This window comes from Phocoena phocoena, chromosome 6, assembly GCF_963924675.1.
Source record: "Phocoena phocoena chromosome 6, mPhoPho1.1, whole genome shotgun sequence".
NCBI lineage: Eukaryota > Metazoa > Chordata > Mammalia > Artiodactyla > Phocoenidae > Phocoena > Phocoena phocoena.
The window spans coordinates 57,250,196-57,264,556 of record NC_089224.1 but is presented as its reverse complement, the minus strand read 5'-3'; the positions used below and the strand labels follow the sequence as shown (position 1 = coordinate 57,264,556).

At 39.2% G+C, this 14,361-nt stretch overlaps 1 protein-coding gene across 1 annotated transcript in view; it reads right to left on the bottom strand.

Moving 5' to 3' along the window:
* PTPRD (protein tyrosine phosphatase receptor type D) overlaps window positions 1-14,361 on the bottom strand; it is a 322,903-nt gene that overhangs the window by 112,653 nt on the left and 195,889 nt on the right. Inside the window, exons 23-24 of the mRNA XM_065879889.1 lie at window positions 13,397-13,411; window positions 8,860-8,972 (exon numbers count right to left, since the gene is read on the bottom strand). Coding sequence (XP_065735961.1) covers window positions 8,860-8,972; window positions 13,397-13,411 — 128 coding nt within the window. The remainder of the gene's footprint in view (window positions 1-8,859; window positions 8,973-13,396; window positions 13,412-14,361) is intronic.

Here is a 14,361-nt window from a genome sequence, read left to right as displayed (position 1 = left end):
ATCAAGCATGCTAGAATCTGAATAAAAAAGCAGACACTAAGAAAACTATGAATTTGACCTCACTGTGGTCTCTTTTCAATCTTTTGTCTGGCAAGCTGGCTTTGCTCACAGTCTGTGAATCAACGTTTTATTACAACAGTGTTTTCACAGTTGCGCAATTTGAGGTGTTTTAAAATTCCTTCTTCCCAGGCTGCACACCTGACCAATTAACTCAGAATAGCTGGCTATGGGAGCCAGACATCGGTTGATATTTTGAAAGTTCCCCGGTAATGAGTCTCAGTCCTTTGGGAATTTCTGATGGGGGCAGGGGGCTGTAACTTTATTTTTTTCGTTCAAGAATCAGAGTTTATGAGAATGAGATCAGCTTTCTCCTGGTGATACCCTTGAACCGGCTCTAAGTCTCCATTAGCGAGCTTTAGTGCTTTAGCTATTATTCACAAGAACTTGAAGTGGAGCTCACAGCTGATGAGGGCTTGCCAGGGTCACAGCCCCATCAGTTCAAAGCTACAAATGCACAACATAAATGTATTTTAAAGGCACACGTTGCATCTGAGCGGAGTTTTCATTCTGAAGCTATGATACCACAATATACACTGTCAACAGGGAAAATGACAGAGGTAGTCACTGAAATCTGCCTTAGGTTGGAGGAGAAAACATGATGGCTACTTTTTTTTTTTTTTTTTTTTTTTTTTTTTTGCGGTACGCGGGCCTCTCACTGTTGTGGCCTCTCCCGTTGCGGAGCACAGGCTCCGGTCGCGCAGGCTCAGCGGCCATGGCTCACGGGCCCAGCCGCTCTGTGGCATGTGGGATCCTCCCGGACCGGGGCACGAACCCGCGTCCCCTGCAACGGCAGGCGGACTCTCAACCACTGTGCCACCAGGGAAGCCCGATGGCTACTTTTAACAGGAAGAATATTTGTGACAGTAACTGCATGGTGGCTTCCTTATAAGATGTAAAACTTTAAAATCGTGGCATTGTAAGCTGAGAGGTGCCTTAGAGATTACTTAGTCCAGCATTTTCATTTTATACAAGAGGGCTCTGAAGTCTAGAAAAGTTAAGTGACCTGTATATTTTAGCCTATCTAGTCAACAACAAAATCTTAAGTGGTTTTGGCATCTTTACTGTTTTATTTCTAGGATGGAAGTTACGATCTCTTCAAGCAGGGATCAGGGTTTCCAGTGGCTCAAGCGGCCAGGTCGGTTAGGTAAATGGTTAAACATAACCAGGTACTGAACAGTAAACACTTTCACAAGTAATGTACTCCTCCCCATTTCTGTGCAACAAGGAGCCTTTTGTGCAACAAGCTGTCTTTCATTTCTCTACTTTCAGTGGTGTCTCAGGAAAGAGAAATGTTTCTCTATTTTTTAAAAAAGTAATAATAGTAAGCTTTAGATGAATGGCAACTGAACTCTGTCTCAATGTCAGGGCCATCCTTAGGGCTGGTGTAGACTGTGGAGAACTTCTAGAAGGGAGCAAAGCTCTAGCAGATATCTTTCCAGGTAGTACTACAGAGCCAAGAGGGTGAGGCTTCTCAGGCTCTCAACAGCAACTGAAGACCCAGATAATTACGTGACTTTCCTCTGTTCTCACTACTGACTCAAAATTTTGTTGAAATCCAGTAGGGGTCAAAGAAAAGACCTTTGGAGGCCACATTTGGCTAACAAGATTGTGATCTCTGTTTTAGAAGAGCAAAATGTTCCTTTGGTGTGTGAATTAAAATCAAAGAGGGTTGAGAGTGACAGGAAGCATGTTTGTGTCCACAGGCACCGGGAGAGACACTGGCGGGGGCGGGGGAGCGGGACAGTGTATACTTCTCGCATGATTCACTCTCTGTGGGTTCATCTATCCTCCCCTCCCCTCTCACATTAATTCCACTAGTAAGGAAAGTGAAGCTCAGAGGGGTAAAAGGACTTGATCAAGGTCATCATTATCAGAAAAACTATGGCTATGTGGGGAATCTGATCCCAGACCTTGTCAATTCTCATTTAGGGAACTTCTCATTATGCTATGCTGTCTCTTAAATCATTGAACACCCCAGGGAGAGTGGTGCCGTGTACATAAATATGGGCTTGTGAAACTGTTCGGGCTACTTATTCAGTAACAAAGGAACATAAACTACCCTCAGTTTGAGAAAATGTATCAATAACGTACTAGCTTCATTTAGAAGGTATGCCTGTGTGACTGGTGGGGAACAGGTAAAGGGCACTTATACACACACCTGCATTGTTGAGTCACTTGTTACCAAAACTTTGTGAGCTTCCATGAAAATATTTTGAATGTATACCTTTAGTTCGTGTTAAAAACTGCAGTGCTATTCAGCAGAAATTTCTTTTTTAAAAAAACCTAATTTCCCATGTTTTTGCTTTTCAAATGTTCTATTTTACTCGGTCAGTAATCTAACCCACGGTAAGTTTCAAATGACTTTTTTATCTGTAGAGAAATGTTTATCAAATACTTGCCATATTTTTTAACCTTGTATTATAAGTGCCAACAGGCACTTTACAACTTTATAACAGTTTTGTTAAGTGGAGGTTTTGAGGTCACTAAGAGTGGTGGAACATCTTTTAGATGATTTTTCCTGATAATATTTATGTGTGATAATGCAGTGATACTCTCTTCATGGTTTTCCTTTCCAACAAATTGTGATAAAGCCTGAAGAAAAGGTTGTGGTCATGGAACAGGGAGAAGTTAATTTGTTCATCAAATCAGAAGTATACCTACCTGACTTAATAAATCATAGCAACTTAGTTTATAAAATATTTTTCAGCTTTTAACATAATATGTACTACTTAGCCTAACCTGAATAACTACAAATACTCTATGTTTACAATGTGCCTCACAAATGAATGGTAAATTAAAGACAAACGAGAAGATCGATTTGTACGGTATAATTGCTTGTTGGTACAACAGTGACAGTTTGACTTAATCCCTGACTAGGATCATCATTAAGGGAAAGATACTACAAGAGTGCTTCTTCAGGTAAGCACTATATGGCATAATTAAAAATCTTTTTTATGTGGGATTTCTCAAACTGAAGAATTTGAACAAACTATGTTTCTTTATATCAGAAATATACCATTTATATACCATAGATTCAATGAACCAATGTTTCTGAAATATAAGATAAAAAGAATACATCTGGTGTCCTTAATCTAGACCATGTGGCTTAGTTTCCTACGATACAAAATATGAATATAAGGAGATATATGTAAAGATGGATCTTGTTAGCCCTGATCCACTTAATACTACTAATGCATCAGAAGAGATGTCTCAAGAGCTTTCAAAACCACTCAGTTGCTGTGCAGACATTCCTGCTGCTGATACTGCTATTTCTGATACGTTAACTTTTTATGAGTTTGTTTTTGTTTTTCACAGCCCATCAATCTCCTACCATCCATGTATGCTTTAGGGCAAAACATATTAAGGTCATCCACAAAATGAAAATGAGGCTTTTATGTTGTAACATCTGATCATCTATTTTTTAATCTCTTTTCCTAAAAGGTGCAAGTACAAACAGTAGAGTTTTTGTTTTGTTTTTATAAATTTATTTATTTTTGGCTGTATTGGGTCTTTGTTGCTGCATGCGGGCTTTCTCTAGTGGCAGTGAGCAGGGGTACTCTTCATTGCGGTGCACGGGCTTCTCATTGCAGTGGCTTCTCTTGTTGTGGAGCACGGGCTCTAGGCACGTGAGCTTCAGTAGTTGTGGCATGTGGGCTCAGCAGTTGTGGCTTGCAGGCTCTAGAGCGCAGGCTCAGTAGTTGTGGCACATGGGCTTAGTTGCTCCGCAGCATGTGGGATCTTCCCGGACCAGGGCTTGAACTCGTGTCCCCTGCACTGGCAGGTGGATTCTTAACCACTGTGCCACCAGGGAAGCCCCTAACAGTAGAGTTTCGTTTTTGTTTGGAAAAAAAAAAAATTTTTTTTTTTGGTGGGGGAAGGGAGGATTCTGAGGAAGGGGTACAGATACTGGGAGAAAGAATTTTGCAGGAAAAGAAAATTCTAAAAACTTTGGACCAACCAAAGTGGGTTGGTCCTTGGGGAGAAGTTTGCAGGCACCAAGAAAGGTGGTGACTAGTGTACCATATGATGCGATTAGTTATATGTTCCTTTACTCCTTTTTTTATACTAGAGAAAAAGCTTATTTCTTTAAGATGCTGAACTTCTAAATTTGCTTTGCTGGAAAAAGTAGAAATTGGAACACATATCAGTCATTTCTTTGGTTTTCTGATAAATCACCATCTTTTGACAGTAGTATATTTATCTTAGTCATTTTGTGCCATTCTAGAGGCCACTGCCCAGAGGGGCTACTCGGTCCGTGAAAGCTTTATACAATACTTCAAAAATATTTGGAATTGTCAGTCTCTATCAAAATGGTAAATGTGCCTACCCTAGGACTCTGCCATCACACTTCCAGGTGTCTATCATACAGAAATAACAACAAGACGTGAAAAGATCTGGGCTCAGTGCTGCTCATTACAGTATTATTTGTAAGAGCAAAATACGGGAAATAACTGAGCATCCATTAATGAGGATTGAGTTCATATATTTTGTGACCTCTGTAGAACAGAACAGCATCAATACTCTCACCTGTTAAAAAGGAGGTAAAACCTAATACAGTAACTTGGAAACAGGTCTATTTTTATGCAGTTAAATGGTAAAACAGGAAATTTCATGTATATGCATCTGTGTATATACCTGCTATATATTTTATCATTTAAATAACTGTATATACATATTAAAAAATCTGGAAGGATATGCATGGAGCTCTATATGGTAGATATTTCTGGAGGGTCAAATTGGAGTAGTTATAGGAAATCATTTACTTTTTATTTTAAATATTTCAAAAGAAGAAAAATAAGTGGTGAGATGAAGAGTAATTTTTCTTTTTTAAGTGTTTTTTTTTTGCCTTTTACAACTTATGAAACTTTTCAAACACACACAAAATGTAAATAATATAATGCACAACTGTATAGCCATAACCTACGTGTAACAATTGTTAACAAGCTTATTTTCTATTTAAAAAATTTTCTTCAATAAACATAATTAAGAAATGTTGATGGGGAGGATTATAAAATGACTTGGAAATTTTTTTAACAGAAAAAAAGAAAAGTTTCCTCCCAACAAAAAGAGTTCACTTTTGTTCAACACGTAACTCATCTCTCAGCCATCCTAACACATACCCAGTTCCCACTGTCTACAAAAATGTCGAAGGCTTAATAGAAGCTTCACTAAAAGCATCTTTTGTAAGTGAATCTTTTCTTCCCTTCCTCCACAGATCTTAAAGGCTTGTAAAACACTGATGAGCAGTTAATAATGCTAGAAAATTCTTCTACTACATCTCTTCTCTCATTTACTCATCTTGTCCATTTTATTCCATTACCTGCTTGAGGTGAAAAGTCTCACCTTAGCTAAATGATCCCTTCTACACCTAGCTCTCGATTTTACATTGCTAAATCATTGGTGACACAGCAATGCTACTTCAACTGACATATTCCACACCAGTTCTGACTGTCCCCACACACCAATAACTGATGACTCAACGTTGTAAACCATACTCTCCTAAGAGATTAGGTAGTTCAGGTTCTTGCAAATACAACCTGGCTGTATACTGCCATCTGAACCTTAACAGACAGATAAATATATTCGTGGAAAACACCTACAAGCATAGGTACCTGCTTTTAATTGGGAAAGCATGAGCCTTCCTTGTCCTGTTCAGTTGCTTGAATACAGCGTTTCACAAACAGAGGGACTTGATTATCACCCCAGATTTGGTAAGTGTGCTAAAGCAATGTTTCTCTCCACACCCCACAGCCTCACAAAGATGGTTATTGGGAAAAGAACAGATTTCTCCGTCTTCACTTTGTGCCTTAGCTGAACGGCAAGGGACAGAATTCTCACCTTTTCCTTTCCCTGACCCAGAGACAGATGTGCACTGCAATTAAGGAAAGAATTCTTTGAAGTACTTAATGTCAGAACTGTATTTATATGAAGTTTCAAATGTATGTGTCAGTATCTTTTAAATATGAAGCAGAATTTGGGGAAAAAAAGTCTGACTCTTTAAACCTAGACTCTCCAACAAGAATAAGTAACTTAAAATGTAAACAGATATTTCACTCACAAGGTGAATATTTTTAAAGGAAAGTAGAACTAAGAATCAGTGAACTAAGCAATATGTTTCCTTGACCTTCTGAAAGACCTACTGATTTTCAAGTGATAATGTTAGTTTGACATTTTGTCATCTACAACAGACCCATCAGAAGTGGAAATCAGTTTGCTTTCATGAACAAGTTCTGTGCTAGGGGCTGGTTATATAAATCACAGGTTTCTGATTCCACTGAAAATCCTGGATTCTTAATTCCCTACTTATGCCCACCATTAAGAAACACTGTGAAATCTTGTAATGTTTGTGGATAATTACATACCCAAAGGTATGATGTATATAAAAGCACATTTCAAAAAGGGAAGGGCAAATGGTTTAAAATCCAAAAAAAATAAGTAAAAATTATTTCCTGTGCAACACCTCAGAAAGGTGCTTTAGAGTAAAAGGATCATTTTATTTCATCATCCAGGAAAGCCCTTGGTTATTCGTGAATCAGGGAGGAAGAAATAGCACAACACCGTTACTTGGTAAACCATTCCAACTTCTGCTCTCATCCTGTTGGCAAGTAATTGAGGAAATTCATAGCCACTGGCTGGAATCCATACTGGCTGAAGAAAACTGTAACGTTTCTAGGAATTTCACATTGACAGCTAGGTACAATCTTCTGTGTACACTGGTCACATTTTCAGGACAGCAGGCCACATCACAGAGCTTGGGAGGCACGTAGACTATTTCAAGAAATCAGGCTTAAGCAGACTGCTTACCTGAGTACAACATAATGCTGCCTCAGTGAACAGATGTGCGAGGATCTTGGGACAATTTCTCCTGTCCTATTCTCTTCCTCTACTAAATCCTCTCTCCTTTTTACTGTTTGCCTACTTTATTCTACTATCCATTTGAGGTGAGAAGTCTAATCTTAGTTAAATGATACCTTCTTATATACCTAGGTCCCCATTTTAATTTGGTAAAGTCATGGGTGATATAAGCAATGTCACTTCAGTTGTAACCTTCATTCTCCTTTCGAGTGACTTATATGGAATTTAGCAGGTTCTCTCCATAAATGGATCTCATATTCCCACATACATTGGGGAAATTAGATTCTTTATAGAGTTCTTGAACATGGAGGTGTCTTGGTTAAAGGCATTTATATTTCCCTACCTGCAGCCACCAGCACTCTGCTAATAATCCTTTCTACCCAGGTGCCATTCATGTGTTTATGCCTGGAAACATTCTCTGATGGTGCTGGGGGTGGTGAGGGATAGCACTCCCACTGGCTCTCTTCTTTTGGGGCTACTATCGCCTTTATACTCAGCCTTTTAAATAAATTCCCATATGGGAGATTTTTGGCCATGTGAAAATTTTCTTTTACTTTTTATGCTGATGAAGGTACATCTTTTGCTTTTTAAAGAACAAACCTCATTTGAGATAGAATTTTAAAAAACAACCCACTTCTATGATGACTTGTATAGCCACATTAAAAAATGCCAGGCATTTCTTTTAACTGAATAGTTTCTAGTTACTATGACATATCTACACGTAAGATAAAAAAATACGCTAAACACAATAAACTGTGTATTTTCAATTCAAAGCAATTCACTGCAAATGTGTAGTTTAATAAAATCTGTGGTGTACCATACTGTGAATAGAATATCCATTTGACACACAAAAAAACTTTCAAACAATTTGGGGTGCAATACTACCAACAAGTTTTAATCAAATAGACTTCTTAGATCAGCTCTTTAATTTTGTCCATTATCGTTAGGTATTAAGACAGTGCCACTCAGTTTTATGTTTTTACCTCTCTCTACTCTTTGTTATTTGGCATAAATAAGATTTAGGTGAAAGAAAGTGAAATAGAGCTAGCCTTAAATTAACAATACTGTACAAAATGCCCCTCAGCAGGAATAATATTTTTCCTCTGTTGAAGCAGTTAATGTTCTTTAATTTAAGAAACAGACACGTTTTTCTTATCCTCAGTCACTTAGTGTGTCTCCCCAGTAAGAAACCTAAATTGGTCAGTGAGATTTAGTTTCGGTAGTATTTTAAAAGATACAGATTTTTTCCTCATTTTGTTTTTCTCCCTCCCTTCCCCTTTCTTTCAGAGTAACACAGACACAAATTAATAGGGGAATCGAGAAAAAAATGCATTCTTTCCCAATGGGATGGATGAGGTAACATCCATCCATCCATCCATTCATTTGCTTTATAAGATGAGAAACTGAATTCTTTCCAGATAGGTGTCATGGAAAATAATCAACCATGCTAAGCCCATAAAAATGGTAGATATTCTTTTATGTATTTATTTATTTTTTTTGCGGTACGTGGGCCTCTCACCGTTGTGGCGTCTCCGTTTGCGGAGCAGGCCCAGCGGCCATGGCTCACGGGCCCAGCCGCTCCGCGGCATGTGGGATCTTCCTGGACCGGGGCACGAACCCGTGTCGCCTGCATCGGCAGGTGGCCTCTCAACCACTGCACCACCAGGGAAGCCCCCGGTAGATATTCTTAAGACTATAGTTCTTCCAAAATTTGAAGGGAATTTTTTTTTTTTCTTTTTTCCACCCCACTTCAGATTTACACAAAGAATGTAATTTCCTTTCAAGACATATGTTTTGGTATGTCTCAATAATAGTAAAGTAAAAGAGAAGGACAAAGAATTGTTTGAAATAAAGTGATCTATTCACCTCTCAAGGCGATATCAACGGGGCTATAAAACTTTCAGTAAACACTGTGTTACGGACAAGAGGAGTCATGCCTCTTACCTGGTGTTTGGAAATTAAGGCGCCTCAGTTCTACTGGGTCTGTTGGATGGTGTGAAGGGACCTCCTTACTGTTTGGTATGCTGCTCTTTCTAGAATCAGACTCTGCCCTCTTCCTATAGGGAGAGAATAAATATTTAAGAGTAAGACAACCAAAAAAATGAAAAGATTAAAAAAAAAGCAGAGTTATGCCCCTCCTAACCCACCACCCCCCATTTTCAGGTTTAAAACTTTGTGACTTTGTTCAGGTAACTTTTTTTTTTTTTTTTTTCCTCCGTATGCGGGCCTCTCACTGTTGTGGCCTCTCCCGTCACGGAGCACAGGCTCAGCGGCCATGGCTCACAGGCCCAGCCGCTCCGCGGCATGTGGGATCTTCCCGGACCGGGGCACGAACCCGTGTCCCCTGCATCGGCAGGCAGACTCTGAACCACTGCGCCACCAGGGAAGCCCTGTTCAGGTTACTTTTTTCTCTCCTAGCCTACTGTATTTCCTCAGGTCCGTAATTTTTAAGTGGATCCTCTCAAAGTCCTCCTTTATCTCTGGATTTAAATAATTCAGTGATTCTGCCTTTAGGCTTAAGGAGGTGTTGGTGAGATAGGTTTGGAAACTTGTTTAGCTTTTCTCCCTCATCCACTAGTTCTATTTGTGAGGGATAGGATAGAGTAACCCTAGTAACCAATACTAAAATTGTGGTTACCATGGGAAAAAAACTCATAGAAACTACTGGGCCTCAAGCTAAACAGCTAAATCTGCCCCCCTCCTTTTCCCTTTAGGATACATGACTGGGGGCTACCAAGTGGACCTGCCCTGGATTTTCCCATAACCAGATAAATACAGTAAGTGCATTTCTAAGATTTCCAGTTAACCTAATACCTGGTAGGAGAATCAGGACCACACAAAACCAACATCCCTTTTCTCTTTTCAAATCCCAAGGAAAAAACAGTATCAGCTGTTTATGGTGTCAAGCTAACTCTCTTTGCTTAAGGTGTCATAATGTAATTTTAATAAATGTCTATGCAAGAAATGTGAGGTTATCTCGTAAGGTTTATCCTTTTTTTTTTTTTTTTTGCCCCCCAAACAAATAATCACAGAGTAGTAGCTAGCTATTTTCTTTAAGGTTGAATTAGATTAAAAACTCACTTAACTAATGGAGAACTTTTCAAACAGTGCTTTATTCCAAATACGGATTCCAGCAATGTCCAGGCCGGAGGCATAATCCTAGCATCTCACCCCTTCTCAGAGCAAAGGCATTCTTATTTGGAGAAAGGGGGCAGCAGTATTTAGGAACTCTCCCTTTCTCTTTTTGATATGACGGTGGTACAGTTCGTTAGTGTTGCTGTGGCAGTGGGCTCTCATTCAGTGCCACCCAGGTTGTTCCACGGTTAGCCAGAGGGCTCCTGTTAAATAGCCTTTCTTTCCATCTCTGCTCATCTGTATAGAATAAAACCAACCAGGGGATGAAGGGAAGACTGATGTGAAGGGAAAGCACACTTGATTTGCTCAAGTGCAATGCCTTCAGCAAAACATCCTCAGCGGAATGAATTTTGGGGGTGAGTCCTGTTAGACACCTTGCTCTCTCAGAACCTTGGATTAACCTGTCTCAGGCTTCTCTGTTTCCACCTAAAAGTGTCAGGTATAGCCTTAGGACAGAGCATACTGCCAAGCCCTACTACCAATCGGAGGAAAGAAGTGAGTTGGAGGCATGCCAAAGGTACTGGCAGCTCCAGTTATATGGAGTGGAAAATGAGAAGGAAAGGAAAAGAAGAGATGGAGAACTGGTCCGAGAGATATGAGAAGGAAGAGAAAAAGGGTCTAGGAAGACAATGGGAAAGAAGGATATGATGACCACTTTCACAATAGAAAATGTCACCGTGTTTGTGCTGGGGGTATGTGCCTCACAATACAGAGAGACGTTTTACTCTCGAAGATGCAGAATCTAAATGAGTTAATGAAACACCACCGAGTGTGGCCAATCAATCCCACGTGTAACAAACATATGGTTGGTCCTCTCCAAGTAATCCCAGTGGCCCTTTTCAGGTTTGGGTCTTTTCACACAATTTGGCACATGGCTTTACTGATGTGCCAGATCCAATGACTGAAAACTGGATTTTTATCCCTTTTCAAAATGGCTCTACAGTCTTTCTTGCAGGATTACGGAAACCACATGAAGAAATATCTGGGCAAGGAGACCCTCACCCTTGCAGATATTGTGGGACACCCTCCTTATCTTCCTTTGCGCTGAGGCCAGGCTGAGTGATGTGAGACACAGGGAAAGAAAAGAATACTCTCTAAAGACATTTACTCGGTTTCTCTGGCGCCAGGAAAGTTGAAAATGCCATCTTGTTGCCCGATGAGTCTCGGAAAGCCCAGAGCATGGGGACTGAAGTTACAATTCATAATTGTAATAAATGGGAGGGGTGTCCTGACATTATAACTAACATCTCCCTCACCTAATCTGTCCAAGTAAGATAATCTCCAAGAAATCAGACTCCAGAAGTCCGAGCCAACTAGGAAAATCAGCTGTTTAAGTTTTATTTTGCTTCATTTAGTTTTGATGATCACAACATGGGTAATTCCGGCTGCCCACACTCTTTATCACATTATTTTTAAACAGAAATGTGTTAAAATGTTTGTTTTCTAACAAAGAATTTCTAAGGAAGATTTGCAAGATGAAGAGTTTGGTCATCATCAGTAACAGTGGTCATTTTTAAAAACGGAATTTACTGTTGCAAGGTATTAAATGGCGTATAATGATCTAAATCAGTCCCAACAGGAACGTAAGGAATGACATTTTAATTTTTTTCTGCTAAGTTTTCAGAGGTCTCATTATTCTCATTTTCGTCTACTGATAGAAAAAAGCAACAAATAGTGACTTGAAACAGATACTGAATTTTGCCTCACTGTTTTCTTTTTTCTATTAGGATTATAAAGCCCTACGGTTAAGTTTATTTCTCACAGTGAGAAGTATCTACCACGTGCAGGGGTTATCTGGGTGAAAGGAAAATAGAAGATCACATGACATTTCAGGTATGGCAGAAACTGCTAATACCATAAAAATATGTGGTTTTTCGGGGGCTGTGAATACTGTACACCAAAAATGCTGCTCTGTGGTCTAAGCGGGGTTTTATTTTCACTTATTCTCACCTGGTTCTTATCTACAGGTAAAGTGGGGAGCAAAAACAAAAGGATGATCTTGTGGCAGATTATATATATCTATTTACTTGGAACAAAGATATTCAGACATACGAGTACAGGCTTTTGGAAGAAATATATTTATTTGAATATTCATAGAGATTTCAAAGAAATCAATTCAGACACTTAACGATTCTGACATCATTAAGAATGGAACCCCAGCTCTACGACTATTGGTGTGAATCTCCTTGGGTAAGTCAACTACAACCTTCTTAATTTCTTCACTTATAAAATAGAGAAGGAGTGTTAAAAGATGATATCTAAATTGTGGCCCATTTCTCTCATTTTAATAGAACAAGAAGGTAGGGATGAAATTGTGAAATGAGGCCAGTGTTATAATGAGAAGGTGGATCTCTGAGTGTATTAACTAGATTCAAAGTGTTTCGACTTTGGGCTAGAAAAACTATTTTGCATGTGTTTTCTGCTGTATTAATGGCAAGCACACCTTCTCAGAGGTAGTCTGAGTTTCCTGCCAGTGAAAGTGTAATAAGTGATTTTAGGGACAATAATACAGCAGTAATTCTCAAACTTTAGTATGCCTCGGAGTCGCCTACGAGAGCTTGTTAAACGGCAGGCTGCTGGACCAACTCCCAGAGTTCCTGATTCAGTAGTTCTGGGATTTGGGGGAGCCAAGAATTTGTGTCTCTACCAAGTTCCTAGGTGACGCTGATGCCACTGCTGCTTGTCCAGGGGCCACTCCCAGAGAACCCCTGGAATACAGCATTGGGAGGGAGGCGGGTTAGAGGAGCATTGAGATCCTTTTCTTACTTTAATCAGGAATTCATATATAGACATCTAGGTATGTGTTAGAAAGCTGCAAGGTTAGCTGCGACTGATCAACAAATAAGCAGTATAGGGATTATTATTGTTATTATTGCTATTATTATTCAAGGCTGGAAGACAGGGAGATAATTTGGAATTAAAGATAAGTTTTCACTAAGGCACTGACATCAACATTAGCAGGGTGTGAGAATGCTAGTATTCCTGTACACAGTGTCTTGAGATCAAACTTCAGTAAAAACAAACAAAAGAAAAATGGCTTACATTAACACATACAGATGCTCATTTAACCTTGACTACAAAGAAAACTCAGACTGGTTTTAGTACCTTCTAAATTTGGCTTTAAATACTCTATTGTCTTCATATATAGACAAACTATTTCCCCCCGAATCATTTTAATATCAAAATTATTTTATATATCTAGGCTTCGTCCATCTTCCCCTTGCCAGTTTCATCTTTTAGAGCCAACCTCCACCCTCGCCCCCTCAATACCTCCGAAGTCTACCCGTATCTTTTTTTTTTTTTTTTTTGTACTGAGCATGAAAGGGGTTTGTTCTCTATTCCTCACCTGTCAGGTTTACTGCTCCATTTTAATGCAGCAAAGAAAGAAAAAGAAAGGCTAAGTGTTAGTTGGCCAATGGTAACAAGAGTAACCATGACAACCAAGATTTAACAGTGCTCAGAATCAGGGATATATAACACATTAGAAAATGATAGCATATCAAAATATTTAAAGGCCTCTAGACATGAAGCAAATGGAAGACATGAGCGTACATGGCTAAGCAAAACATTTGTGTGTGTGTGTTAGTGTCAGACTCGCTTTTATCCATCAATCTACAAAACACTGCCACAATTAATTATATCGCAGGAAGTGTTTGATGGTAGAGATATAATTTGATTTTTACAAAACACGCCATGAGACAACTGCTACTGTACTTAATGGGAATATGACCTCATTCCATATAAGAAATTTAGTTCATTTAAGAATCTTCAGTTAAGAGATACAGCATTCCTTTAATGATTTAAAACGCCTGCAAATTGCATTGACCTGCACAGAAATCTACACCATTGCATAACACACCACAAGATTACGAAAGTGGCAGAAATGATTTCTTCAAACACCTTTTGACAAGTAAGGTGATCGTAAGTCTTTTTCTTCTAGTAAAAGATTAAATACATTTTCAGTTTTGGAAAATGTAGTATTCATCATTATAGGTCTACAGAGCATGACCCATTTATATAGCTGTGCTAATCCAGAGAAGTATTTTTATTACCAGCCACTGACATGACAGATACCTTCCTAGTCACAGAGGTGCTGCTGCCTGTGAACACTTGCAGCTCATTCTCATAGACACTTGCACCTGTGATAATATGTGTATTGTTTAACCATGTTCTTTGGGCAGAGAGTAGAACCTTCACCTGAAGAGAATTCATCTCAACGGTCTTCATGTTGAGGCAAATTGCAAAGTGTTTAGGGAGTTCTCAAGTGCAAAAAATAAAGGTGCCAGGTCCACTTCAATGCGAATGAAATAA